The sequence below is a fragment of the Notolepis coatsorum genome (genome assembly GCF_963971535.1).
Source record: "Notolepis coatsorum genome assembly, chromosome: 1".
Lineage (NCBI taxonomy): Eukaryota > Metazoa > Chordata > Actinopteri > Aulopiformes > Paralepididae > Notolepis > Notolepis coatsorum.
Genome location: NC_140165.1, coordinates 17,515,341 through 17,542,056, shown reverse-complemented (window position 1 = coordinate 17,542,056; position 26,716 = coordinate 17,515,341). Strand labels below are relative to the sequence as shown.

Here is a 26,716-nt window from a genome sequence, read left to right as displayed (position 1 = left end):
TCCAGCATTACTGACAGTGTTTAGTACTCCAGCATTACTGACAGTGTTTAGTACTCCAGCCTTACTGACAGTGTTTAGTACTCCAGCCTTACTGACAGTGTTTAGTACTCCAGCCTTACTGTCAGTGTTTAGTACTCCAGTATTACTGACAGTGTTTAGTACTCCAGTATTACTGACAGTGTTTAGTACTCCAGCCTTACTGACAGTGTTTAGTACTCCAGCCTTACTGACAGTGTTTAGTACTCCAGCATTACTGACAGTATTTATTATTTACAGTATCAGCCACATACAAATTACGTTCAGTAAGAATGTAATGTAATCTAATGGGCAGATAACAGGCCAGAGATCTCAGCATGAGAGGCGCAAACCAGTTCATTGTGACGTCCCAGGTTCTAATCTGGCATGAGACCTTTGTTGCACGTCACCCCCCCCCCCCCCCCCCCCCCCCCTGCTTCCCTATCAGTCAGTGCCCTATACAACTCACCCTTTCATGTGTGCTCTCAAGTGAGATTAGGATTTTGAGAAGCGGACCTTCTAATGATGATGTCACAACAGCGGCTACTGGTCATCGACGCCTAGAGAGGGCGGTAGAATCCGGGGGAAGAATTCTCAGAAAACGATCCCCTAATAAAAAAAACATAAACCTGAAAGGGTTAAAGATGGTTAGTGCCCTAAAATAGATAAATAAATGTACCCATTTCAATTCAGCAGCACATTATTCAGGTGTGGGGGGAGGGGGGCTGCTTTCATTACTGAAACAATTGGTAGTGAAGTGCTGGGTAAATACTACCAATTTAGAGATTAAGAAACCATCCAAATATCAACACACAACTTTTAGCAACATAAAAGACAACTATAGGGTAAGAAAGGATCAAACTACAGTCCAAGTAGAGATACAACTAGTACAAGACACAAGAGGACATACAATAAAAGTACAGTAGGCCTACTAGTAGAGATGAAACTAGTACAAGACACAAGAGACATAGTTATGGGGTATGGAGGTTCAAAGGTCGAGTTGGGTATGGCATGGGAGACTTTTAACAGTGACATGTTTTTGTTAGCGGATTGCTTTGTTGTTATTAGGCAACATAATTACTGAAACAATTGGTAGTGAAGTGGAATAAATTCGATGTGGGGGATCAGGGAGGAATGGACACACGCGCGCGCGCACACACACACACACACACACACACACACACACACACACACACACACACACACACACACACACACACACACACCGGTTCCCCCGGCGAGGGCGGGACGAGGAGGAGGACGAACGGTCTTTGAAGCAGTCGTGTGTGATGCTGCTGGGTAAATACTATCAAAGAGCCCCGAGAACTGTTATGAAACCGTAAGGATGTGGACTTGGAGCGAGCTCAGAGGGAAGCAGGAGGCAGATTGTGGGACCGGCGCCAGGAACTACAAAGGCCCTAATATATTCCGTGGTGGGACAGTGTGAATTTGGGGTCTTGAGGGCTGGGTTTATGTGTGTATATAGGCAATAATCTAAACACACACACATCCATCCTTCAATGTGGGACGACCCAGGCTGACACCAATATGGGTTGGGGGGCATATTTATTGCTTGTGGTGTGTGTGTGTATGTGTGTGTGTGTGTGGGTGTGTGTGTGTATGTGTGTTGGGACCAAAGAGTTCTGGATTAGGATGGTATAAACCAACACACTTAAAGGAACACGCCAACATTTGGGGAAATTAGCATACCGTCTTCTCCAGAGAGAGACAAGAAGATAGATACCAGTTTCCTCTCTGTGCGTTCAGTAGAAAGCTATCTAGCTGCACGTTAGCCTAGCTTAGCACAATGAATGGAAGCGGACAGTGCCGGTTAGTCTTCGGGAGAGGTGTTTAGTTGGACAATGCCTAGGCTAACCGGCCATGTCCACTTCCATGCATTGTGCTAAGCTAGGCTAACGTGCAGCCAGATAGCTTTCTACTGAACGCACAGAGAGGAAACTGGTATCTGTAAAAACTTGTTTTATTATATACATACATATCAACTATTTCGCCTGTTTGATTCTCCACCCATCGATCATCCATAGCAAAACGACTATCACCGACATCCAAGAAGGGGGATCCCCCCCTCGAACGGCCCTTCTAAGGGTTCTTTCCTCCACATTGCCTGTGGTGCTTTCTTCCTATTGCTAGGTTTTTAGTGAGTTTTTCCTTACCGTCGCTGGGGTATGTCTGGGAGTGTTGCGTTTATTTATTTTACAATTATTTAGGATTTCATGGTGGGGTTTTTTGTTCCTGATTTATTGTGATGTTTCTTCTTGACTTGTTTAAAGAAGACTTGTCCGGCCCATGGCCCATCACATTAACTTGTGATTGCAGGCTTTACAAATAGATTTTGATTTGATTTGATCTGAGCAATAAATCAGAATTGAGCACTAAGGCTTGCAGTGTGAACGTTGCCACACACACACACACACACACACATGCACGCACACACGCACGTACGCACGCACACATGCACGCACACACGCACGCACATGCACGCACGCACGCACACACACACACACACGCACATGCACACACACAGGCACACACGCACACACACACACACACACACACACACACGCACGCACACACACACACACGCACATGCACACACACAGGCACACACGCACGCACACACACACACACACACACACACACACACACACACACACACACACACACACACACACACACACACACACACACACACACACTGTAGTAGTAGTAATGGAACAGTTTCTAAAGGCCATGTGGGAACCAAACATCTACTGGTGAAGCTGCTACTGCTCCTTGGGCAAAGAAGACATAAGAGACTTACAGGAGCTCAATGCCTCTCTGTTACGTTGACGCACAGCCAGGCCACCGAGTCAAACACTGAGCTACTTTATGGGTAGAGAGAGAGGAGCCTGAAGGAGGGTTGGAGAGGCTAGTGAGCACCAGGGGTGTAAAAAGTACCCAGAAATTATACTTAAGTGAAAGTATGGGTACTGTCTCAAAATCATACTAGAGTAAAAGTCAGCGTATCTGGCTAAAAACACAATTGAGTAAAAGAAAAAACGTTTCTACTTTTAAATGTAAACTAAAAACTAAAAGTAAAAACTTTTTTCTGACTGTCTATTCTTCTGATAGCAGGTGTATAATCCCAAAGATCCCCGCTTTCTAGTCTTGCACAAGGACCAATCAGCATGGGTATGGGCGGGTTAATTTTCCATTGATGGGGATTTGATTTGACAGCACACACCTCTGTACGTAACATAGGTGAGACGGAGGTGGATAGGGTTAAAACTTAAAACCTTTAAATTCCTCGGTATCCACATCAGCGAGGACCTCACCTGGGCTCACAACACCCAACATATAATTAAAAAAATCCCACCAACGACTGTACTTCCTAAGAAGGCTGACAAAATTTGGCATGCCATTCTCAGCAACTTCTATAGAAGTATACGGTTGAGAGTGTCCTTACCAGCTCAATCACGGTCTGGTATGGAAACTGCACTGCTAAGGAGAGGAAGGCACTCCAGCGAGTGATTAAAACTGCTCAGTACATCTCTGGAGCAGCCTTCCCCTCACTACAGGACATTTACTCTACCAGGGCCACCAGGAGAGCACACAACATAATTAAGGACAGCACACACCCCCAACACAGACTCTTCAACCTCCTGCCATCAGGCAGGCGATATAGGAGTCTGAAAGCCAGAACTAAGAGACTGACAAACAGTTTCTACCCACAGGCCATCAGACTCTTGAATGCCTAGCCCCCCCCCTCCACACACACCTTCTACTATGAACTATGGCTGCTAAACGAACAATGAACACTACACAACAACAACCACCAAACGCACATAACACACACATCCACACGCACACACTCACTTTAAACAAACACACACTTTAAGCACCCACTCCACACACTTTATAGCACACACCCACTTTAAACAAACACACTGTAGCACCCACTCCCCACACTTTATATTTATTGATGAAGGATTGCACTACAACTCGTACACCTTACTGTAAATTGTACCTAAATTGTACCTCATCCCATTTCTGCTTTGCACTATATAGTACTGTACATTAGTACACTGCATAGTATTGTATATTATATGGTAACTCAGAACATTGTACATATGTCTATACCGAACACTGTGACCTCATTTTCTTCTTCTAAATTACATGCTATACTATGTTATTTGATACTATCTTGTCTAGCACAGTCTCTGGAGCGTAACAGTAAGAAGCATTTTGTATGAAAGTATTCTGTACTTCTGTATGACAACTATTAAAGAAACTTGAAACTTGAAACTTGAAACTTGAACTATGAACTATAAATCACTAAAGACACTTTTAACTGCTGCTGTGACCCACTGTCACCTCCATTCACATGATCGGAACGTGCAATGTAACTCACTGTGCCTTGTATATATTATTTTTTAATCTATTTTACCTTATTTTCTAGCACTCGCTTGTATTTAAATATGTTTAAGTTAAGTACTGTGTGATTTTTTGTGAAGGGTGGACTAGCAAAGTAAGATTTTCATTGTATGGCAAACTGTCGTTTTAACTGTGCATATGACAATAAAACAATCTTGAATCTTGAACCTTGATTGTCTGTTTTTAAATAAATTGCGGCCGCAGGATTAATAACGTTAACGTTAGTTCGGCCAGACAAACAAATATACTAATTAAAATGGTTGGACTTGCGAGATTTGTACTTTGTAGGTCTGCATTTTAAATGTAAGGAGTAAAAAGTATGTTTTTTCTCTGAAATGTAATGGAGTAAAAGTACAAGTATACAAACCTAATAATACTCAAGTAAAGTACAAATCCCCAAAAACAGTACTTAAGTATTGTAACAAAGTACAATTACTCACATACTTTACACCCCTGGTGGTGAGCACGGTGTCCTTGAAGAACCAGTGTGGGGCGGGAAGGTGGGATATAGAGCTTGTTCGTATCGCAGGCTTGTCTGAGCATGAGGAGCCCCCACGGCCAGAACAAAGTGAATGTGTAACGTGTTTGTCTATGAGTGAAAAAGGGAAAAACGTCAGTGCCTTCGGTGGTGGTGGAGGCCAATTCTCTTGGCTAAGAATACTATGTGACTTTCCCATTTTATACAATTTAAGTGTCCTGAGAGCCTTCTGTAATATTACTTAGTATTTAGTACTTCAGTATTATCTAAGTATTTAGTACTTAAGTATTACTAACGGTATTTAGTACTTCAGTAATACTTACAGTATTTATACTTCAGTAGTAGAAGTAGAAGTGGAAAGCTTTATTGTCATCGCACAATACAGTACAATGAGATTGGTTTGTGCGGCACCTAGAATAACGATACCTACATACCCACTCTACCACACAACACATCCATGATGTACCCATAGACACACTACCATACACATACATTTGTTGTGCCCATACTCACTGACACACCACACATTCATGTACCCACTGTCTGCTACATGTGCACTTATTCACAGGAACATTAAAAAGGTTTATTAAAAAAAAATCATCACAGTAGAAACAAATATATTGCACATCGGCGGTAAGTATTAACACTTTGGTTGCCTTGGGTTAAATTCATGATATACCATAGGTTGCCGGCTCTATTTGTCTATGGAGAAGTACCCCTTCTTTGCATGGCTATAACTTTTTAAATTCTATTGCTACATTGCCATTATTAGGGCCCATTCAAAGTCCTATATGTATTGTTCATTGTGTAGCAACGTTAAACTTTTTCATTCACATATTCATAGTAAAGTATGGTCTAATGTATAAGTATGTTTTCATCTCTTTCTGCAGCTTTCTCCATAACGTGATATATAGCCCCAAATGCATTATATTGATGATGCAATACAGTTTTATGTCAATCAGTGCAATATAAAAAATTCCAACTAGACGTACTTCTAGAAGTTACTACACGTCATCTGATGTTGACCGGATGGGCTAGGGGGCGTTTATAATTCCGTGGGCAGCGTTATACCAATCATCTAATGTGGGTCAAATGTTGATAATAGCAGTTAGTATCGAAGACGGTAACGTTACACGCTGAAACTCACCCCAGTCTCCGCGCGCCGTTGGGCGATCATCGTAGAGTAGAAGTCTTATCATTATGGGATGTAAATTTACCCGGTCCATCTCCAGCTTGTATAATGGTATATACGTCCAAATCATGTTGTTTATCGAGTTATTGGCAATCGATCACTGTGTAGCGTGACGAGCCAGAGTCCCGGGACCTATAGCGAGTGCCCGGAAGTACTACGGACGTCTAGCACAACCTCTATGGCACATCCTGTTAAGCGATTGCGCCGATCGGCCACCAGATGGCGCTCCTGAACCGCCAGAGAGCTCAGTGGGTCCTGCTGGTGGATCTCAGGCCAGCGGAGGGGACATATGAATCCGATCGCAGATTTTTGAAATATTGATATAAGGACGACGTAAAGCGTCCTCCGGCAACTTGAGCATGGCCAGCAATGACGTCTAAACACGTTTCATGGCAGTCAAAGTGTTAAGTAAGTATTACTTACAGTATTTTGTAGTTCAGTATTACTTATAGTATTTAGTACTTCAGTATTACTTACACTAAATACCACGGCCATAACAAAGTGAATGTGTAACGTGTGTGTGTGTGTATAGATGGATATATATTTGGCTTCACCATGGTTGCAATCAACAAGACAACACAATACAAACAACACACTGGCAAGAAAAACATTGACCAAAAACAGCCCAATATACATATACAAAAAGAGACACAACAACAACAAAAACAGAAAGAAAAAAAAAATCGAAAGAGGTCATGCAGCACACAGCTCTGATCTAAATTGCGGACGACGTGTCGATAACTGATATAAAAAAGTATTTATCTGATTATTCAAGTCCTTTTCTACTTGAAATAGCTGATATGTTGATTTAGTAGTAGTAGTAGTAGTAGTACTTTATTGGCATGTGGCAGTCACAAAACTGAATTAGTTTACAGATTAAAGAAACCATCCAAATATCAACACACAACTTTTAGCTACATAAAAGACTGGGTGAGAAAGGTTCAAACTATAGTCCAAGTATAGATACAACTAGTACAAGACACAAGATACATACAATAAAAGTACAGTGCTAGTAGAGATTAAACTAGTACAAGACACAAGAGACGTAGTTATGTCGTATGGAGGTTCAAAAGTCGAGTTGGGTATGGTATGGGAGACAAACATAGTGACATGTTTTTGTTAAGGGATTGCTTTGTTGTTATTAGGCTGCTACATAATGGATTTGTAGCTCATGCATTGAGAATCATCTTCTGTGGCTGCTCGATGTTTCGAGTTGACATATTTGGATATCAATCATCATGATAAAACCGATCATAATCTAGGTACATTGTGCCAACAACATAGCTGTAAAAAAAATTCTATCAAGACACGAGTTAAAATGGATGTGTGTGTAGCCCTTTAAGAGAGCGCTCCAGAGACATGAATGAAACGGAGCCATTCATAAAAAACAAGACGAGGGCTTTTGGAGGAGCTCTCGACGTCGATTGGCGGGACGTTCTGAAAGGCATTCTGTGGCAGCCAATGAGCGCGGGGGACGGAGGGCTGTTTTCGCCCCGACCATTCCATTGAGAAAAAGCCACAGAATCCACAGTCAAGTTTTTTGAGCGAAGAGCTGCTGCAGGGAATCTAGACGAGGCTTCGTGGGATATTTCAGTTTTTTCCACCGCGAAAGAACTTCTGCTACAAAATGTGAGTTGTTGCGCATTCATATTCTACCATCACACAATATATGCTTTCGCACTGTATATGATTGGATATTTTCGTCTGATTAAATCTGCGCTGATTCTCTTTAGGGTTGTGATTCTCCCCCCCCCCCCCTACTCGCTGTTGATCGTGCAAGGAGGGGGGAGATGGGTAAAAACGCGAACGCCATTTTATGAGAATGAAGTGTTACAGTAGTCAGCCCGTTCTGGCGGCGTCCATTTTCTTCTTACATCGGATAGTTTTCACGACACCGCTGTGTTTTGCACCTCGTCCTCATTGCCTGTGTTGTTGCACACGTTCATTGTTTATCCGCGACGTCTCGGAAATTTATGAATGGTGAACTCGACCCCCCCCCCCCCTCCTCCTCCTCCTCCTCCCCCCTCGTTGCACACGGACGGCGGATCACATTTCACTTCATTGAGAAAAACAAGGGCCCCGTTGAAACAACTGGGAGGCCCCGTGGCGGCGGGAGGGGGAGGGGGGGTTGTACAGTTTGACTTCCACACAAGGGACGTTTTTATTTTATATATATATATAATTTAAAATATATACACTCTTTACTCTGGCAAGTTCATGGCGTTGAGGCTATAGAGAAAACAAATTAAAGTTATACATAAAGTTTGCCTGCAGGATGCTTATTATTGCAATGACTCCATAAATTAAGTTATGTAACTCGAATTGAATCCCCCAGACCAGAACAGAGGGTGGAATTGTTGATCAATATACACCACATCAATCTTAATGTTTTTAGAGCTTGTTTGATGTTCTGAGTAGTGCATCTCTCACCACATTACACATCAAGTATATCATGTCAGACAAAGTAGTTTTCCTATTTGTGCAGCTTCTTCTATATGTGACGACGGGTGATTCTGTCTTTTCTCTCCTGCTATGTGTACTCCCCCCCCCCCCCCCCCCCTCCAGTCTCTTTGAATCACAGGCCAGTTGTAGCCTAACTGTGAACCATGCTTGTATAGCACAGTAAAAGTTTTTTATTTTTTTATTGTGCTAAACACTGGCGAGAGCACCGCAGGGGTTTCGGACAAACGCAAACAAACGTTCCACAGATGAAAGGAGCAGCGGTCTTGCAGACTCTACAAAAAAAAAAAAGGAGCAGGCCCGTGGTGTGGCGTCGTTGACGTCCAGTGACAGGTGACCCGACAGAGTTCACTTTGCCGCGTGTCCTGGTCTCACTCACTTTCCTGGTCTCTCCACAGCGAGGAGTTTAGAGAAGAGGGATCTCCAGTCTGGTCTCAGCCTTGGTTCCCCTCCAAGTCCTCCTTCCCACCACCACCACCTCCTCCACCCCCAAGCCCTCCTTCCCACCACCACCACCTCCGGGCTGCAGAACGAGCCCAGACCCCCTGCAACATGGAGGGCTTCTACGACCAGCAGGTCCCTTTCATGGTGCAGCAAAATGTGAGCTTATAAACCTTTTTTTCTTTCTTTTCCCCATAGTTTACATTTAATGGATGTTATGCTTTAATACAGTGTTTTCCCATACTTGGGATTTATTTGCGGTGGACCGCCATAATATCGGATGGACCCACCGAGAATAGACTTCCCAAACTGATGCAATAACGGATCGTTTTTTCCTAAGTCCTTCTCTACTTGAAATGGCTGATATGTTGATTTAGTAGTAGTAGTACTTTATTGGCATGTGGCAGTCACAAAACTGAATTAGTTACCACTTTACAGATTAAGAAACCATCCAAATATCAACACAACTTTGAGCTAACTATAGGGTAAGAAAGGTTCAAACCGCGATTAGACTTCCCAAACTGATGCAATAACAGATAGTTTTGCCTGCATTGCACACAGTCCTATATACCCACAACCAGACTACTTTACCCAACTCCAGTTCTCAGTCCACCACCACAAATTAATTCCTATAATACCATGTGTTGTATTGTATATCGCCAAATCGACTCACTTAAGGCTACGTTCACACGACAAGCTTTAGTGCTTCTGATTTAACGCTCAGATTTGTTTTATTTAGTTTGGCCGTTCACATAATTAAACAACATTTGGCGGATATCAGATTCCAGTGTGAACTGGTCATGCTCCTGAACTGCCCTGCATGCACAAATGAACAACAAACAAAAATTGTTGACAAAATATAAATCTAGAGATGTGAAAGTTGCATGACTATTCAGACTGAGGTTGCATTGCAAAAAATAAGACCCTTTATCTGATTTAGGACCACATTATGTAAGTGGATTCCATGTAATTTGAGCTGTTCAAGAAATCAAGATTTGTCCCAAATTTTCCTCTGCAGTGTGAACGTAGCCTAATATCACTAAATGTTCTTGTCTTCTCATCGTTGTTATTCCAGAAGTGTCCAGTAGAGGAGCCGGTCAACAGACCCCCCAATGACCGGAAGAGGAAGTTTCTGGAGACTGAGCTGGCGCAGTTTACAGAAGGTAAGGTCATTTATGTGGTGGCGTGGCCCTTTAAGACCCATGGCGTAGCCCACAACTTGAATGCGTTTATATCGGGAAGATGGCAGAGTGCTTCTAGACATGAGTTATGTGGCTGTGCAAGAACCCCCCCCCCCCCCCATTTCTTATTGGAAACTGTACTGTAAGTTAGCCAGTGAGTGAAGCGATACAATGGTAGAGGTTAAAGGTGTTGTAGTGAAGTCAGGGGGCAGCCGGCTTGACATTTTCTGGACAGAACTCAGCCTATACTGTCTTCAACTATTAATGGAAATGTCTTTAACTATGAATGGAAGTGCATCATCTTTAGTTAATAACTATTTTGATATTCATATACTCATGTTTTTATATTTATGTCTTTCTACTATTACCCTGCCCATACCCGTATGCTCCCCTCCCCCATGCTGCATGATGCCCGAATGGGGATCAATAAAGGAATATCTTATCTTAAAGTTTGAAAACATTATTCCTCTGAAAACGTATGGTTCTTTGTCCCAGATACTCGATTTGTACTCGCTATATATTTATGTATTTGAATTAATGCAGATATTGTTGTCACTCCCGTTTTTCAGAACTCTTTCAAGATCTCAGTCAACTTCAGGAGATCTGGATAGCGGAAGGTGAGCCCCTGCGAGCGCAGCACATGGAAGCATTAGAGAAGCGTGTGTGAAAACATGCCGGAGGGTGGCTTAAAAGGAACACGCCAACATTTATCGTCTTCTCCAGAGAGAGACAAGAAGATAGATACCAGTTTCCTCTCTGTGCGTTCAGTAGAAGGCTATCTGGCTGCACGTTAGCCTAGCTTAGCACAATGAGTGGAAGCGGGAGAGAAATGTTGGCATGTTCCTTTAAGTAGAATGATCGTTCAATCTCCTTTTTTTTCTTTTTTTTTTAACTCTGAACTCTGTTGCCTCTACTCAATTTATACCTACCTACTGCTTTCACTGTCTGCAACTGGCATACACTGTAATCATAACTACCTACCTCATACTATTGTCTATCCATATAACTCTGTATTGTACAATAGTGCTGTGTATATACTGTATTTATATTTACAGCATATATATATCCATATCTGTCTGAATATCTGCAATGGGGTGTAACAGACTAACGGTACACAAAAACCACGGTTCGGTACGTACCTCGGTACGGGTTTTTGGTACAGTGGGGGAACGTTTGGCTTTCCATGTTCCACTCAAGTCAAGTCAAGTCAAGAGTTTTAATTGTCACGGCATACAGGTATACAATGAAATGCGGGTGGTCTTGCCCGCAACGATGTGCAATGCAGTGGTACAACATATAATAGAATCAAAAATGAAAAAACAACATTGTGCAGTAAACAGGTAACGGGTAACATGGAGTGACATCTCGGTATCTGTACATAGTTATTTACAGAGCATATGGGACATGCTAGTTAGCTTTGGTAGTGCAATATACTGTTCCTGTTATTCTAATTTAAAGTGTCCTTTCCTTTGGCCATAAGTGTGCGTGTGTGCGACATGAGTGTGTGCCCGCTCATGTTAAAGTGTTAAGTGGCTGCTCGTGTGTGAGCGTGCACAGCGTGCGTGTCGTGTGTGTGTTCATGTGTGCTTGTGTGTGGATAGTTCAATGTTCTGAGCACTCAATGTTCATTGTTCATGGCTCTGATGGCCTGGGGGAAGAAGCTGAGCCTAAGCCGCTCTGTCCTAGTAGCTGGGGTTCGCAGGCGTCTGCCTGACCTCAGCAGCTGAAACAGGCTGTTATTGGGGTGGTGAGGGTCTTTCATTACCCTGCAGGCTCTGGATTTGCACCTCTTGTTGTATAGAACCTGCAGGGGGGGTAGTGCAATACCCGTGGTACGCTTGGCTGAGCGCACCACTCTCTGTAGGGCCTTCTTGTCCTGTGCCGTGCTGTTTCCATACCAGGCAGTGATGTTTCCGGTCAGGATGCTCTCTACAGCTCCTGAGTAGAAGGACTGGAGTATCTTCCCCGATACTCTGAACTTCCTTAACTGTCTCAGGTGGTAGAGGCGCTGTGATCAGGGCCTGGAGGGCAAGAGGGCAGGAATCAAGCGATCTTCAGTAGAACGGAATGGGAATGTGTCCACAAAACACTGAAATCCCAAATAATTACATGACTAAGATCACATTCCCAATCGCTGTAGCTTTAGGTGGGATTGGTTGGAGCGCGACAAGCGTGCGTGGTTGGAGATAGCTTGGCTCAAAATCCTGCCTTCCAAATAGACAGACATTTTATATCCACTTTTTCTCCTTATTTTTCTCCCATCCCAATTTCGTATTGCCAATTCTCCCCTCCCCTGTCTTGAACGTTGCTAGACTACTATCAGGGGTGATGAAGTGTGCAGTAACTAATTGTACTTGTAGGTCTGTCAACGAATATTCTATATTGAAATTAATAATCGACTTGTTATAATTATATTAGATTGTGAAAAAAAAACAGCCCCCGGTGGGCGGTCGTTAGTGGTTAACATACCGTTGTATTCGTTTGGTACACTACACCGCCGTTTGGTACGGTACACACTGAACCGGTTCTGTACGGTACGGATACATGTACCTTTACACCCTACCTAGATATACACCTACATATAACCCATACAACTCTGTATGATAGCATGTACAATAATGCTGTATATATATACAGTGTGTATATATTTATTCTTACCATATATATATATATATTCATCCACATATGTCTACATACCTGCATATAATCCATTTGACATATCTGTAGATACTATATCTATATCTGTGCACATCCCTTACTACACATCTTACTAGTTACACTGCTGGCCAGTATATGTTATACCCAGTTTAATCACCTGTACATTGTATATTACTATTGCACTTTTACAGTTGAATCACCTGTACATTGTATATTACTATTGCACTTTACTGTTACTTACTATTGCACTTTACTGTTGAATCTAATCTAAAACATGTCCTCTTCTACAGCCCAGGTGCCAGACGATGAGCAGTTTGTCCCAGATTTCCAGTCGGACAACCGTGAGTACAAAAAAATAATATATATATAATTTTTTTGAATGACCCCCATGCCGGCCGGTCAACTGTGTGGACTTTCTGCACAGTTACTTATTCAAGCCTCCCCGTTTCCCCAAAGACCACGTAATTTCAACATCGAAAATGGAAGATTGTTCGGTTTTTGCCAAAAACAAGTCTCGTCTTGCAGCCCAACTAAAGCAATGTTTCTGCGTGTCAGTCAATGTTGGCTGTGCTTTTACCCACAGTGTCAGACAGCTAACGGGTTTGTGCCTTTTTTGTGACCCAATTGGCTCTGTTCTGTCAGATGGTATATCGGTCAATTTCAGAAAACGGTCTATTTGGAGGGGCGGCTGGGTGGCGTAGCGGAGATTGCGCTTGTCACCAATGCACGAGACTCCGGTCTCGAATCCCGGTGTCAGCATTGCCTGCGGCTTGGGCCAGTCGTCATACCATCTCAATTGACCGAGGTAGCGGGTGGAAATCGATGGGTGGGGACTGGACGGACAGCGACTCCTACAGGTCGGTTGGGTGACGCCTGCACAGCAGAGACAGGAAGTATCGGGGGCAGCGTGAGCCTCCCACGCGTTACTCCTCACCACCGAGAGTCCGCGCTGTCTGGTGAAAAGATGCGACAGGCTGGCTCCTCGTGTACCGGAGGGGACACGTGATGCAAGGCTTCTATCCTCACTACAGCCGACCAGTGGGAGGCATAGTCTAGCAACGTTCAAGACAGGGGAGGGGAGAATTGGCAATACGAAATTGGGATGGGAGAAAAATAAGGAGAAAAAGTGGATATAAAATGTCTGTCTGTCTATTTGGAAGGCAGGATTTTGAGCCAAGCTATCCAACCACGCATGCTTGTCGCGCTCCAACCAGTCCCACCCAAAGCTACAGCGATTGGGAATGTGATCTTAGTCATGTAATTATTTGGGATTTCAGTGTTTTGTGGACACATTCCCATTCCGTTCTACTGAAGATCGCTTGATTCCTGCCCTCTTGCCCTCCATCCCACAAGGTCTTCTTGTTTGTGTTGTCCTGCTTACATTCCTGAGCAACCCGGCAGTGTTCCAAACCAACCGGTTTGCTTGTTGTTGTTTTTTTTCACCATCCACCACTTTTCCACATTCTACTGCTACACAAGACAACATCTGCATAACAGAACACTAAAGATAACATCTGCAGATCCCTAAAGATAACATCTGCATAACAGCTCCCTAAAAGGGGAAACAAAAAATCTCATTGTATGTTTTCACATGTGTGGCTTCCCCACTGGCTGATATGCTTTGATTTTGAACCCTCAGCAGAATTCTTTAGTGCTCAAGTTATTATTACATATGCAGGGCTTTCCCCTGGTCTTTCAAACGAGATGGTGCTGAGTCTCAACTAGGGGGTGTAGTGATATGCAGTAGTAGGGACTATATAATGCCAGTGCTTGGCCCGGACGATATATATGGGTGCACCAGACTGTATGAAGTGCTATGTCAATGGAGTAAAGTCCAGTCTACAACTAATTATAATTTCTTAGATTTATATAGCGCCTTTCATGAGACCCACGGTGCTTAACAGTGGAGGGGGCAACTAAGGGGAAGGAGATCAGAGGAACAATTAAGTATATATATAAAAAAATATATATATATATATATATATACATTTGTTGAAGAGCAGGGACGTGCACAGGACTTTAGAGGGGCAGGTGCTCAAAGGCTGAAAAGGGCACTATAACCGTGTGTGTTATAACCAAGCGTGCAAGCCCGATTTTTGCGGGCCCTTTTCGAGCGGGGGGGCCCTTTTTTATGCTTTTTTGGGTTTTTTTTCGTGATTTAATATTGAACTATAATTATCTTTGAAAGACACTTTTATCACTGACTTAAAAGGCCCATGTGTCCATAAATGTTCAGGGGGGAGGGAATAAGTGCTTACCATACAGACCCCAAGAAGTGCTGTATATTCTGTATTGTTTAATATAAATGCATTTTTTATTCCAATCCCGATTTGTATTTGAGATTCCCAAATCCCATCGGACTTGACTTCTACGTGTCCCTCAGTGAGTGTAATACCAGCATTCAACTGTATGCGCCACAGCGGTTTCTATCATCATCATCACCACCACCCACGCTATGCATAAAATATATAGGTCCGCGGAGAGGCACGCTGAGGAGGCCGTGCAAACTGCAATGGAATATGGGGCATCTCTCTCTCTTTACCTAATATTTTGATTCTATCCTGACATTTTTCAGTTGGAAGGGCAGTCTGTATGCGCGGGGGAGGGGGCGGGAATCCTTTTTTTTTCTCTTTTTTTAAGGGCACTTTTTTACGAGGCTTAAAAGGGCAGGTGCTCAAGCACCCCTTGGGCTCTATGTGTGCACGTGCCTGTTGAAGAGGTGAACTTGAAGAACAAAGAGTCTTCATTGTCTCGATAACACTTCAGGGGTCCAGGTTCTTTTCTATTTATATTTTTTTTATAAAGCAAGCCATTTGCTGTCGTTTCCTGCCACGTAAAAACACAATTTCAGTAAAATGGCAAACATAAAAGTTATTTATTTAAGTACAGTGAATAAGGTTGCACAATAGTTTTAACGCTGAGCACACACACACACACACACCGTGGAACAGAGGTCTTTCTTTGGGTAGATGTATAGAGGATCCGTCTGGGCTCGCCGTGGGTACGAGTGCACGCACTTCACTTACTTGGACCGTGAGCGGGTCGTGCGGGTAGGGAAGCACGGTCTCTCGGCTTGCGTGGCGGGCGGCAGGCAGTGTGGTTTTGGCCGTGCCTGGCGCAATAACATTTTACCACTGGGAGGACGTTCCTTGAGACTGTACAGTACACGTGTGTGTGTGCGCGTATGTGTAGACATGGCACACTGCCAGCCAGCCTCACAGATGACTCCTTTTATTCACCAGTCCTTGGAGAGCAATGCAGCTGGGCACAGGAGCAGTCGAGGGGGGTGGGGGGGTTGACCATGTGATTTCCCCCCCCCCCCCCCCCCCCGCTGGTCTAATTGACATGCTAACTCCCTCTCTTGACATGTCTGAAAACACTTTCCCCGGCCTGCTGACTTGAGCACACGGTCTCTGGGGGGGGGGGGGTTCAAGTCAGACAATGGGGGTGAGAATAAGGGCTGCGAACGGTGCAAATAGACACTGTAGGAGGGCAGGCGCTCGTTGATTCTGTAAGGATCATAGTGTGTGTGCGCACGCATACTCGTACCCATGTGTGTGGGTGTGTCAACAGGGTATCTGCGAGGGTATTCAGAATTCTCAATGTAAGGTATTCAAAAGTTTAAAAAAAATATTTGCACAGATATTTCATTTGTATGGGGGGGGGGGGGGGCAGCCCAGCTGTCTGGGGATTTTTTCATTTCAACCTTTATTTAAAATCGTAAGCTTCTGAGGTTTCCCTCATTTACAGAAACGACGATTGTAAAAAATGTACACGGTACATAATAAAAGCAATGTTCACAGAAAATGTGCTAAAACAGTTACAGGTAGTCACACAATGGTCTGAAATCATACAACATACCAAGGGAAGGGAGAACCTCTAACTTCAGAGAGAGTTGGAGGACATTCCAAGAGTTGGAGGCATCAAAGGAAAAAGCTGATTTCCCTAGATCAGAACAAACTTTAAATGTTACTTGTCCTTTCGGACAAGTTATGTTTTTGTAGGTTTTTATTGATTTTTGCTACCGGGCAGTCCGGTAGAGAGAGAGAGAGAGAGAGAGAGGAGGAATGGGAGATAGACCGGGGAAGACATTCGGCAAAGATCACCCGGGAGTTGCACCGTAGTGCTGTATGCAGTGCGCCACTCGGGCGCCCCAGATCAGAACAAACTTGAGGGACCATGTGAAATCATATTAAATATATGAAATATTTTTGTATTCAATTAGTTGTTTTCTGCTGGGCTACCGAGAGCTTGGCGCGTCTGGTGAGAGCTTGTATGGAACGTGCGAGAGAAAGTATGGTCATGAAATTGGTATTAAAAAGTCTTAAATGTAACTCGTTGAAACCTGCAGATACCCTGGTCAAGTTCCTACCACTGTTTCTCTTAACGCTCTGCTTTACAAGATTCCAGTGGCAGGCTGCCAATCCCAGTCCTGGCAGTTACAATATGTGGCACAGGAAATAGGGGTTCGTGGGGGGGGGGTCACAGTAGTAAAGCAGGCGCGACCGCTGACTTCCTACATGCTGTACCTTACAATACCAGTACCATGGATGGCACAAAGACGTCTTGTTTGTCTTTCCATGCTGCCTCGACTGCTGCCTCCATTAAATTACTCTCGGTGTAAAACAACAGTGCGGACGGATCGACACGACGGCAGCGCTCCTTGTCCTTTGGGATATTCCCAATATCGTGTTGTTGTTGTTATTGTGGGGATAAAGAACCCATTGAGGAGGAGACGGGGGTTTTCCAACTTAATTGGCTCCGGGCTCCAAAGCTAATGGAAGACCGTTGATCGTGTATTAAATAATTCTTTTTTTATTAGATTAAGCATCAAAGAAAAGTTGCCTTTTGACACGAGGCTTTCTGTACTGTGTTGAGATGCATGTTGACTAATACAAAGAAAAATGAAGAGAAAAAATAAATATATATATAGTTACATCTCTTGTTAATTTGCCTAAACGGTTCCGTGGACCATTTCAAACGGAGTGCTCAACATGGATACGTCTCAACAAAATAGAACAAGAATGTGTGCAATTTTCTGTTATTTGAAGATCACATCTGACCCCAGGTGATTTTAGATGGTTCATAAATGCATGTGTTTACGTCACTGTTGGAGTCAGACAGTAATGTATGTGTGTGTGTGTGTGTTTTCAGTGATGTTCCACGGGCCTCCCTCCAGTAAAGTGAAGCGAGAGCCCAGTCCGTCCAAACAGCTGTCTCCTTGCAGCCAGGAGCAGAGACTCACTCCCTACACCGACAAGTGCCTTTACAGCTACAGGTGTGGATCTCCGCCTGTCTCTCCCTGTGTGTCTCTGTCCCTCCCTTCCTCTGCCTCGTCTTTCTGTCTCCGACCGTCTGTCTTTCTTTCTCTGACCATCTTGTCTTTCTGTCTCCGACCGTCTTGTCTTTCCTTCCCCCTCCCGTCCTCTGCCTCGTCTTTCTGTCTCTGACAGTCTGTCTTTCTGTTCCCCTCTCTTCCTCGTCTTTCTGTCTCCGACCCTCTGTCTTTCTGTCCCCCTCCCGTCCTCTGCCCTGTCTTTCTGTCTCCGACCGTCTGTCTTTCTGTCCCCCTCCCGTCCTCTGCCCTGTCTTTCTGTCTCCGACCCCTAAGGCCATAATAGCCTCCAGTAATAATAAAGATTGGCAACAATAATTTTACCGCGCGACATGGAAACCGCCGTGCCGCTGGCGGAAGCAGGAATTAGCCAATTTTAATAGAATGAAACTTCACAACAAACGGTCTCTGTGTGCAACTGCTTTACAATTTCGGGGAACTGTGTTGCATAGCAACTAATACGGAGGCTAATCTTAAATTTTCGCCACAGGCGACGGCCACTGGGAACATGATTCAGGAACCAAACTGGGCACTGCAGAGCTAGATTTCTTTTTATAATAATTGTTGGGACATAATTAGGACAACAAGTATGATTGAGGTACCAGTAATTCTATAATGACTTTCTCTTCTCTTTCTTCTCAGTGCCTATGACAACAAGCCAGCCGGCGTCAAACCACTGACCCCGACCTCCTCGCCCACCTTGCCATGCGGCTCCGCCCACAATGCGGGGACACACCCCTTACAGAGGCAAATCCCGCCCCCTGCCCAGCAGTTAGCGCACAGTTGCCCCCCGAGGCACACGCCTTCTCCGAGCCCCTCCCACCACCACCATCATCACACTCACACTCTCCCGCAGGCCACGCCTTCTCCGAGCCCCTCCCACCACCACCACCACACTCACACTCTTCCGCAGGCCAGCCAATGTCGGCGCTTTGCGGTGCCCCGCCCACCCGTGAGTCACCCCAATGGGCAATTCGGCTTGGAACACAGGTGAGTGTGTTTAGACACTAGATTACATCTTTAACGCTGCAGTAACTATTTTTTCACATTATCTGACCTGCTATCGGAAGGTCTCATTGAGTGAGTCATGGTGTCCTACTCAAACAACCCATGCTATCAGCAGCCAGTCTGTTGTTATTCTATTGTTTATTTTCTTTATTGACAACCGTACATTATCTCTGCATATTTTATGAACTTGTGAATTTTCTTTTCTTAATTACATCAATATTGTGCAGTCAGAACAGTACTACTTTGTTCAACAACTAGGAAATGCCCAATAGAAGGTTTTATGTATTGTAGTTGAAATCTGTAATTCATGCGCAAAAACACTTTTCTTAGTTGCAACAACGATTGTGCTGGTAAGGCATTTCGTTGAAGAGGCTTTCGTTTTGGAGAAAATGGGAGTTTGTTTATACAGTGGTGACTCGTGCCCCCTAGTGGTCAGAAAACAGTCATTGCAGCTTTAATAATTTAGTTTTCAGTGATCCCCACTACCTGTTCAGTAAAGGTATTGGATTGGTACTCTGAATTGGTGAAAAAAGTAGCATCGGTGCCTCTCTAAAGCTAACCTTTCCCTGTCGTTTTCTGTTCCTCCCACCCAGATTCCATCGGCAGCTCTCCGAGCCCTGCCTGCCTTTCCCCACCCCGGAGGGTGTGGTCAGGTCGCCCTACCCCCCTCAGCCCCACAACAACCAGCAGCACCACCAGCAGCAGCCTCCACACCGGGACAACCGCCCCTTGTACCAGCGCCACCTGTCGGAGCCCGTGGTACCCCAGGGCTTCAAACAGGAAATGGTGGACCCACGCTACCCCGAGCAGGGGGCCCCCGGCATGGGCCCGGCGCCCCGAGCGGCCTCTTTCCACCCCCTCCGCATTAAAAAAGAGCCGAGGGATTTCTGCTTTGACTCAGGTGTGTGTTTGTGTTCATGCGTGCATTCCAGCGCATGGGGTCAATTCATGGTCAGTTTGGGAAGTGTTTGTGGGTTTTTTTTTCCCCTCCAAAAAATGGCACGAGAAAGCTTGACCCTACTACCCAACCTAATTAGGAAATAATTGAGAATGAATGACGTTTCATTACCAAAGAAATTGGTTTAATTTCTGTTCGTGTTATGACTTTATTCAATTAAAAGTGAACCCTGCTGTGAACCTTGCATGAACAATTAGGAGTGTATGTTTAATTCCTTGCAACAGTGTAGTATCTCGAGTCCTTAAGAGTCCTACATTAAGAGGCCTTAATGGTTACTTTATAAAATTTACTAATTCATGTTTTCATTTCTTACAGAGGCACAAAACTGCCAGTCGTCATTTGGGAAGTCATCCAACTTCTACCAAAATAACAATGGTGAAGGTGAGGTTCCTTGCTAATGTGTTCATCTCTTTTTGTCTCGTCACTGAAATACAGTTTATTATTTATCAGACCTATTGTGTTGGCCTGGGACAGCAGCTTGTGACGGCTAAGCTAACTGTTTGATTTTATTCACACTACAGGGTTTGTTTACGACGGAGAGCCACACTTGTACTACGACGACACATGCGTGGTCCCAGAAAGACTGGAAGGTAAGGAAAAAACATATTTAAGTTTAGTTCTACTGTCGTTATAGTGATTTGACATGAGCTCGGGTTATAGGGATGGGAAATATGACCAAAATACTCCTGAGGTCATTGTTAAAGGAACACGCCAACATTTTGAGAAATTAGCTTACCGTCTTCTGCAGAGAGAGACAAGAAGTTTCCTCTCAGTGCGTTCAGTAGAAAGCTATCTGGCTGCGCGTTAGCCTAGCTTAGCACAATGAATGGAAACGGACAGGCCGGTTAGCCTTCAGGAGAGGTGTTAGTTGGACAATGCCTAGGCTAACGTGCTTCTACTGAACGCACAGAGAGGAAACTGCTATGTATCTTCTTCTCTCTCTCTGGAGAAGACTAAGCTAATTTCCCAAAATGTGTTGCCGTGTTCCTTTTAAAGTTCCGTTAGTTTATTGACCCCCGCCGTCTACCTCTCTTCTTCTTCTTCTTCAGTGAAAATAAAGCAGGAGGCGTCTGCCTTCCGCGACGGCCCCCCCTACCAGCGGCGCGGCTCCCTGCAGCTGTGGCAGTTCCTGGTCACCCTGCTGGACAACCCCGCCAACGGGCACTTCATCGCCTGGACCGGCCGAAACATGGAGTTCAAACTCATCGAGCCAGAGGAGGTCAGTCAACCTTCAGCCTGTTGTTATAGACCTGTTCATCGACAACGTCATGCCAAATATGCGCACGCAGACCCGAAGCAGAAAGGAACGTAATCCTGGTCAGAACAACGGGGCAGACTACAATATATTTTTGTTAGCCATGCTAGCGCTCCAAACAATCAATCCATGCCAAAGCTAGATATGTAAAAGGTGAAAGACTCACACTCACAGCCATGCTGATTTGGCTAAATGACATCCAGCCGTTTTCGTTTGAAACAACTTTTAGTCAGGGGAGTGCCATGGTTTCTCCATAGAGCCTTGTTGTACTTCTTTTGGCGCAGCAGCTTGCGCAGGTCCGAGGCAACTTACTCACCTGATTCAGTTGGTATTGCTGATTTGATCCCCTTGGGGAAATGCGGGCATCATAGCAGCATGGGGGAGGGGAGGTACAGGTATGGGCAGGATAATGGTAGAAAGCCATAAATATAAGCCATACAATTTTATCTGAATATAAAAATATTAGGAAAAAATTAAACGATGTAAACAATATAATTAACTGAATATAAACAATGTAGAAATAGGTGCAGATGAGGGTCTATATGCCCTATCGGTTATATTATGTTACAATAAATATAAGAATTAAAATGTGAATAATTATACAGTATATACTATGAGTAAAAGTAAACCGAAAAATACAAAGTGCATTATACACAAGGTACCCTAACTGCCATGATATATGTCATACGTTGTAGTCCGTTCAGGTTTTGGTGGTTAACACTTAGTGGTCAAACATTCCTAATGGTTCTCAAGTTCTGCAGCCGTTAGTTCTCCAGTTAGTTGATCTTTCTCAGGGTAGGATCATCTTTTTATTCATGAATTCCTTTTAATGAAATATTGAATTAGGAGTTGCAACAGTTCTAATAAAGTGTGTGTTTTAATGTTTAGGAATCAAACCATTCGGTAACTTATCTGCTATCATTTTACTTCGATTGGTACAGTAGCGCTAATCTGATTTGTATTGCACCCTAAGCGGGATAAAGCTAATGTTCAAAGGAATTGGAAGGATTAAATCATTTATATTTTTTACAAATAAGTCGGACATGGATTACCACAGAGCGCTAAAGAGGCTCAGCCAGTCTGCAGGACGGACTGCCGTGGCTCTGCTTTGAGGTCGCCTGTCAGGACAACTGAATGATGAATTTGGAATTCAAAAGCACACACGCACAACTCTCATACATTTCCAAAATAGAGACTTCTGTGTTCCTATTCATCTCCCGTCGTTTCCAGAGTCTTCGATGCGTCTCATAATCGCTATGATGTCGCTAACTTGCTAGCTTGGGTCTCGTTTCGACCGCCTCCAGCCGAGTCTAACGGCAACTTATTTCCAAAGTGGTCCTCGATGGAAGACATAAAAACACAGTAAAAGCACAATACCAATAAAACCAAACGCAATAAAAAACAAACAATAAAAACACAATAAAACAAGACTTAAATGTTTCGTACCCTGCACTACACTAAGAGAAGATGGAATTTTTTATTTATTTCAAACCTACACTTCTTACCAAAGAAGCGCCATTATTATTATTATTATTATTATTATTATTATTATTATTATTATTATTATTATTATTATTCTCTTATAAAATAAATCCACTTAAAACTTTATTTCAGGATGTTTACAGGCCTGTATTCATGTGTGTTTTCCAGGTGGCTCGACGCTGGGGAATGCAGAAGAACCGCCCGGCCATGAACTACGACAAGCTGAGCCGCTCGCTGCGCTACTACTACGAGAAAGGGATCATGCAGAAGGTAAAGGCAGGTCACGTTCCAATTATCCTCCTTCTTAAACTATATATATACACACTCGGGCGCTCGCTCTATCATTTTCAGTCTCGCCGCCGTCCTAAAGGCCGAGATATATGCTTCGACGTTAGCCGTCGGTGATATTTTGCGCGTGGGAGCTAGCTAGACCGACATATACTTCCACAGTCTGTTCAACGCATGGGTTGCAGTACACCGCCGAACCTCTAGGTGTTGTACAAATGGCTGTATTTTTGGAGTTTCTTCTATTTGGTCCATATGTTTGTAACATAGTTTATCACGGTGGATAATGGAATGCTCCAACCGAGCTCCCGAGATGATAAATGGTAAATACGGAGGTACGTCAGGCCCAGCCCAGGACAGCGGCCAATCACAGCTCTGTGCTGTCTATGCTCCCACAGCCCTATGTTCCCACATTTCCTTTTTTCATAAATTTGCATCTGATTTTATCCCCCTTTCTCTTAATTTGGTAGCCAATTACACCCAACCCATTATCTAATTGTCCTCTGGTAGATCCGGGAACATAGAGCCTCATTTTGAGAGAAATCTTACAAATGTCGGAACATGGGGCCAAATGTTGAGAGAAATCTTAGAAATGTGGCAACATAGGGCTGTGGCAACATAGGGCTGTGGGAACATAGGGCTGTGGGAACATAGGGCTGTGGGAACATAGGGCTGTGGGAACACATGGCTGACCCCGTCCATGTCGGCTTGCGTCGATTTTCCGCACGGTTACATTTTTGGCTACAGCTGCATGTACGCAGCAGGTTCAGTACAGTGGAATGAGGCCATTGTTCCTGCGTTGCCAATTATGTTTATATTCTGAATTAACGTTGTTGACGTGAAATAAAACTACAATCTGAAAATATCACTATATGCAAATCAGCCATTGAAACCTTGGACTGAAAATGATAGGAATGTGTCATTTATGCCACAGTTGTGGAATATTACTAGTGTAGTAGTGTGTGTATAACCTTTTGAGTAAGTGTTTTATATTAAATATTGTAAAGACCAGTAAGTCTTTTTCACGTTGAATCAATTGAAACGATTTACAGTAGAATAAGAACACGTCTCACTCCTTTCCTGAAAGCACGTCGACCCCAGTGTCCCCGAGCGAACACTCTCTCTCTCTAACCCGTCCTCTCCTCCCCCTCTCCGCTCGTCCGTCTCCCTGCAGGTGGCCGGCGAGAGGTACGTGTACAAGTTCGTGTGCGACCCTGAGGCGCTCTTCTCCATGGCGTTCCCGGACAACCAGAGGCCCAGTCTGAAGGGGGACCCGGATGCCACGCCCCACCCAGCCGCCAGCAGCGAAGAGGACACCCTTCCCCCCGGCAACGTGTCCCACTACAACAACAACAGCAGCAACAACAACAACAACAACAACAACGAGGGGGCGGGTCCCTACCCGGTCGACGGAGGGGAGCAGTTGGCCTTCCCCGACGGCTACACGTACTAAAGACTCCACCCGCCCGGGGAACTCCTCCCCCACCTCCTAGGACTGTACGCGGACGCGCCCACTCACTGCTGAGCGGTATTGGGAACGTCTCCAAACTCCATTTCCTCACAACCCTTTAATAATGCATACAAAATACATGTCACTTGGTTCTTTCTGACTCGTCTCAACGGTCCCCCAGATGAAACAAAACACGACTACTCTGCCATCTGGCTCCTTGCCCTCTCTTCTCTCCGACCTTTGAACCGTCTGGCGGCGTCATCGTCGGGGGGGGGGGGGGTAAAGGACACCTTGAGTCACCCGCTTTTTAAAGGCGTCACTGAGGTCTGATTAAAGGACACCTGCCTCGATCACGTAGAACTGTCGTCATGGCAGCTCTCTTTTATAGTTCATTAGTTTTATAGCCCCGAGCCTAAATAAAGCTCTCTGGTTGGACTCGACGACAGATGATGGCTGTGTTGTTTGGACTTACATTTTAAGTCAAATGCAGGAAACCGGTTGTTGTTGTTTGTTAAAACGGGGGCGTGTGGAGAGTCCACACATTGGATCGTCTCCACATTCCATAACACGCATAATCAAAAGCTTTTGGGAGCTAGACCACAATGCCGTGGGGCCGCTGCATGCTGCCAAGGGGCCTGCTCCCAGAAAAATATATACGTAAAAAGGTAATCGTTTGAAAGGCGGCTTTCTCATTATCGTCTAAACTCTGGGATCTGTATTTCTCACTAAAAAGAAACGTGTTCTCCCTGCCCCGCCGCTCTTTTTAACGAAAACCCAAAAGTGATTATGTATTTTTTTTTTTTTTTTTTGGTACCGCCTGAAAGGGATACGCATCAGTATTTTCTGAAACGCTTTTTGACTTTCTATATAAAAAGAAAACGAAATTTATATTGAAATATATGTTTTGTGTTTTTTTTTTTTTCTTGTGTCGTCAAAGCTGATGTTTTTGGCACTATGGACCTGTAAGGTTTTATTTTTTCTTCTCCTTTTTTGGTTTGTTTTGTTCCTATGACTGTTCTATGACAAAGGTACTACAACTGTCTCAATCTATAATACTGCCAATATTAAGCTAACAGGTGGACACAGCGCCATCTTGCATGGACTTTCTTACAAACGGCTGTACCAATCATTGTACCAAGATGACCTTTCTGCTTTTTTTGTATAGTTTATTAGCTTCAATGGCTGAGAAAAAAAATATATAAATGTATATGAATATATTTTTGCAAATGGCTGCATTTGTTTGACATTGTATAAACTGCAAAGTTTTCTTTCGGCCGCTAAATGTGACCCCCCTCCTAATCTAACGGGAGTTGGGTCAGACACTCCCTATTGGCCCGTTCTCAAGCCCCGCCCCTTTTAAACCCGTCGCTTCCGTCGGGGCAAACCTCTCGAGGGGAAGCAACGTCGGTGACTAGAGGATGGAGGAAAAGATGGCGGCGTTTGAGACGGCGTTAATTGAGTCCTAGATAGATGGTGCATATGTGAGACGTGTGTACTGCTATATTTTGCTATATGATCCTAATGTGGTGTTATGTATGTGGGGTGGAGGCGTGTCTATATTTAGGGAAGACTCGCTGCCGCTCCCGTGACATCCTACTTCCCCCCACACCCCCAGATAGCCTATAATGTGTGCCTTCCGTCGCTTTCAGTTGATCTTATACTGGATACAATAAAACTTATCTGCTTTACTTTGCTTGTTGTTGTATGGACTGTTTTCACAATGTACCAAAAAAATCGACACCATCAGAATTAGGGAAAAACCCATAGGTGTAGATTTAGAGGCTGCATGGGTCAAGCTCTCCTCATATTGAGAAGTGGTCAATTTGCTTCCATCAAAATATAGCTAATGCCTGGAGAGCTTTACTGCATTATATTCCATTATATTTGTGTCAGCGGGTACCTGAATGTTGTCTTTTCCTTCACACAAATAAAGACATTTCCACCATGAATTGATCCAGAACAGGCACAAATTGGTCCATAAAAGTACACCAGAATGCAGTAAATGAAAGTGTTTGACGCTCAAAAGCCAGAGTACAAATGTAACGGCAAAGTGCATCAGTAATATACAATGTTCAGGTGATTAA

General features: G+C 44.1%; 1 protein-coding gene across 3 annotated transcripts; it reads left to right on the top strand.

The window, feature by feature from the left end:
* The first annotated feature begins 7,642 nt into the window (after positions 1-7,642).
* Positions 7,643-26,314, top strand: LOC311244397 (ETS translocation variant 5-like). Of its 3 annotated transcripts, none has more exons than XM_084333878.1 (13): positions 7,643-7,748; positions 8,978-9,179; positions 10,099-10,183; positions 10,771-10,818; positions 13,150-13,200; positions 18,014-18,137; positions 18,837-19,184; positions 19,796-20,103; positions 20,476-20,541; positions 20,682-20,750; positions 21,210-21,379; positions 23,066-23,173; positions 24,357-26,314. In XM_084333878.1, exons 2-13 carry the CDS (start codon positions 9,132-9,134, stop codon positions 24,633-24,635), a joined length of 1,704 nt encoding a protein of 567 aa, XP_084190004.1. In that variant the 5' UTR covers positions 7,643-7,748; positions 8,978-9,131; the 3' UTR covers positions 24,636-26,314. The 3 variants fall into 3 exon arrangements, with proteins under 3 accessions (XP_084190004.1, XP_084190005.1, XP_084190003.1); XM_084333879.1 differs by having other exon boundaries at positions 10,096-10,183; positions 23,066-23,167; XM_084333877.1 differs by having other exon boundaries at positions 10,096-10,183.
* Positions 26,315-26,716: the final 402 nt, after the last annotated feature.

Bases quoted from the DNA above. Each gene is read 5' to 3' on its own strand.
- LOC311244397 (XM_084333877.1), top strand. From the start codon at position 9,132: ATGGAGGGCTTCTACGACCAGCAGGTCCCTTTCATGGTGCAGCAAAAT. The intron at 13,201-18,013 runs GTGAGTACAAAA...GTGTGTTTTCAG, and splicing joins AGATTTCCAGTCGGACAACC to TGATGTTCCACGGGCCTCCC. The intron at 20,542-20,681 runs GTGAGGTTCCTT...TTCACACTACAG, and splicing joins CCAAAATAACAATGGTGAAG to GGTTTGTTTACGACGGAGAG.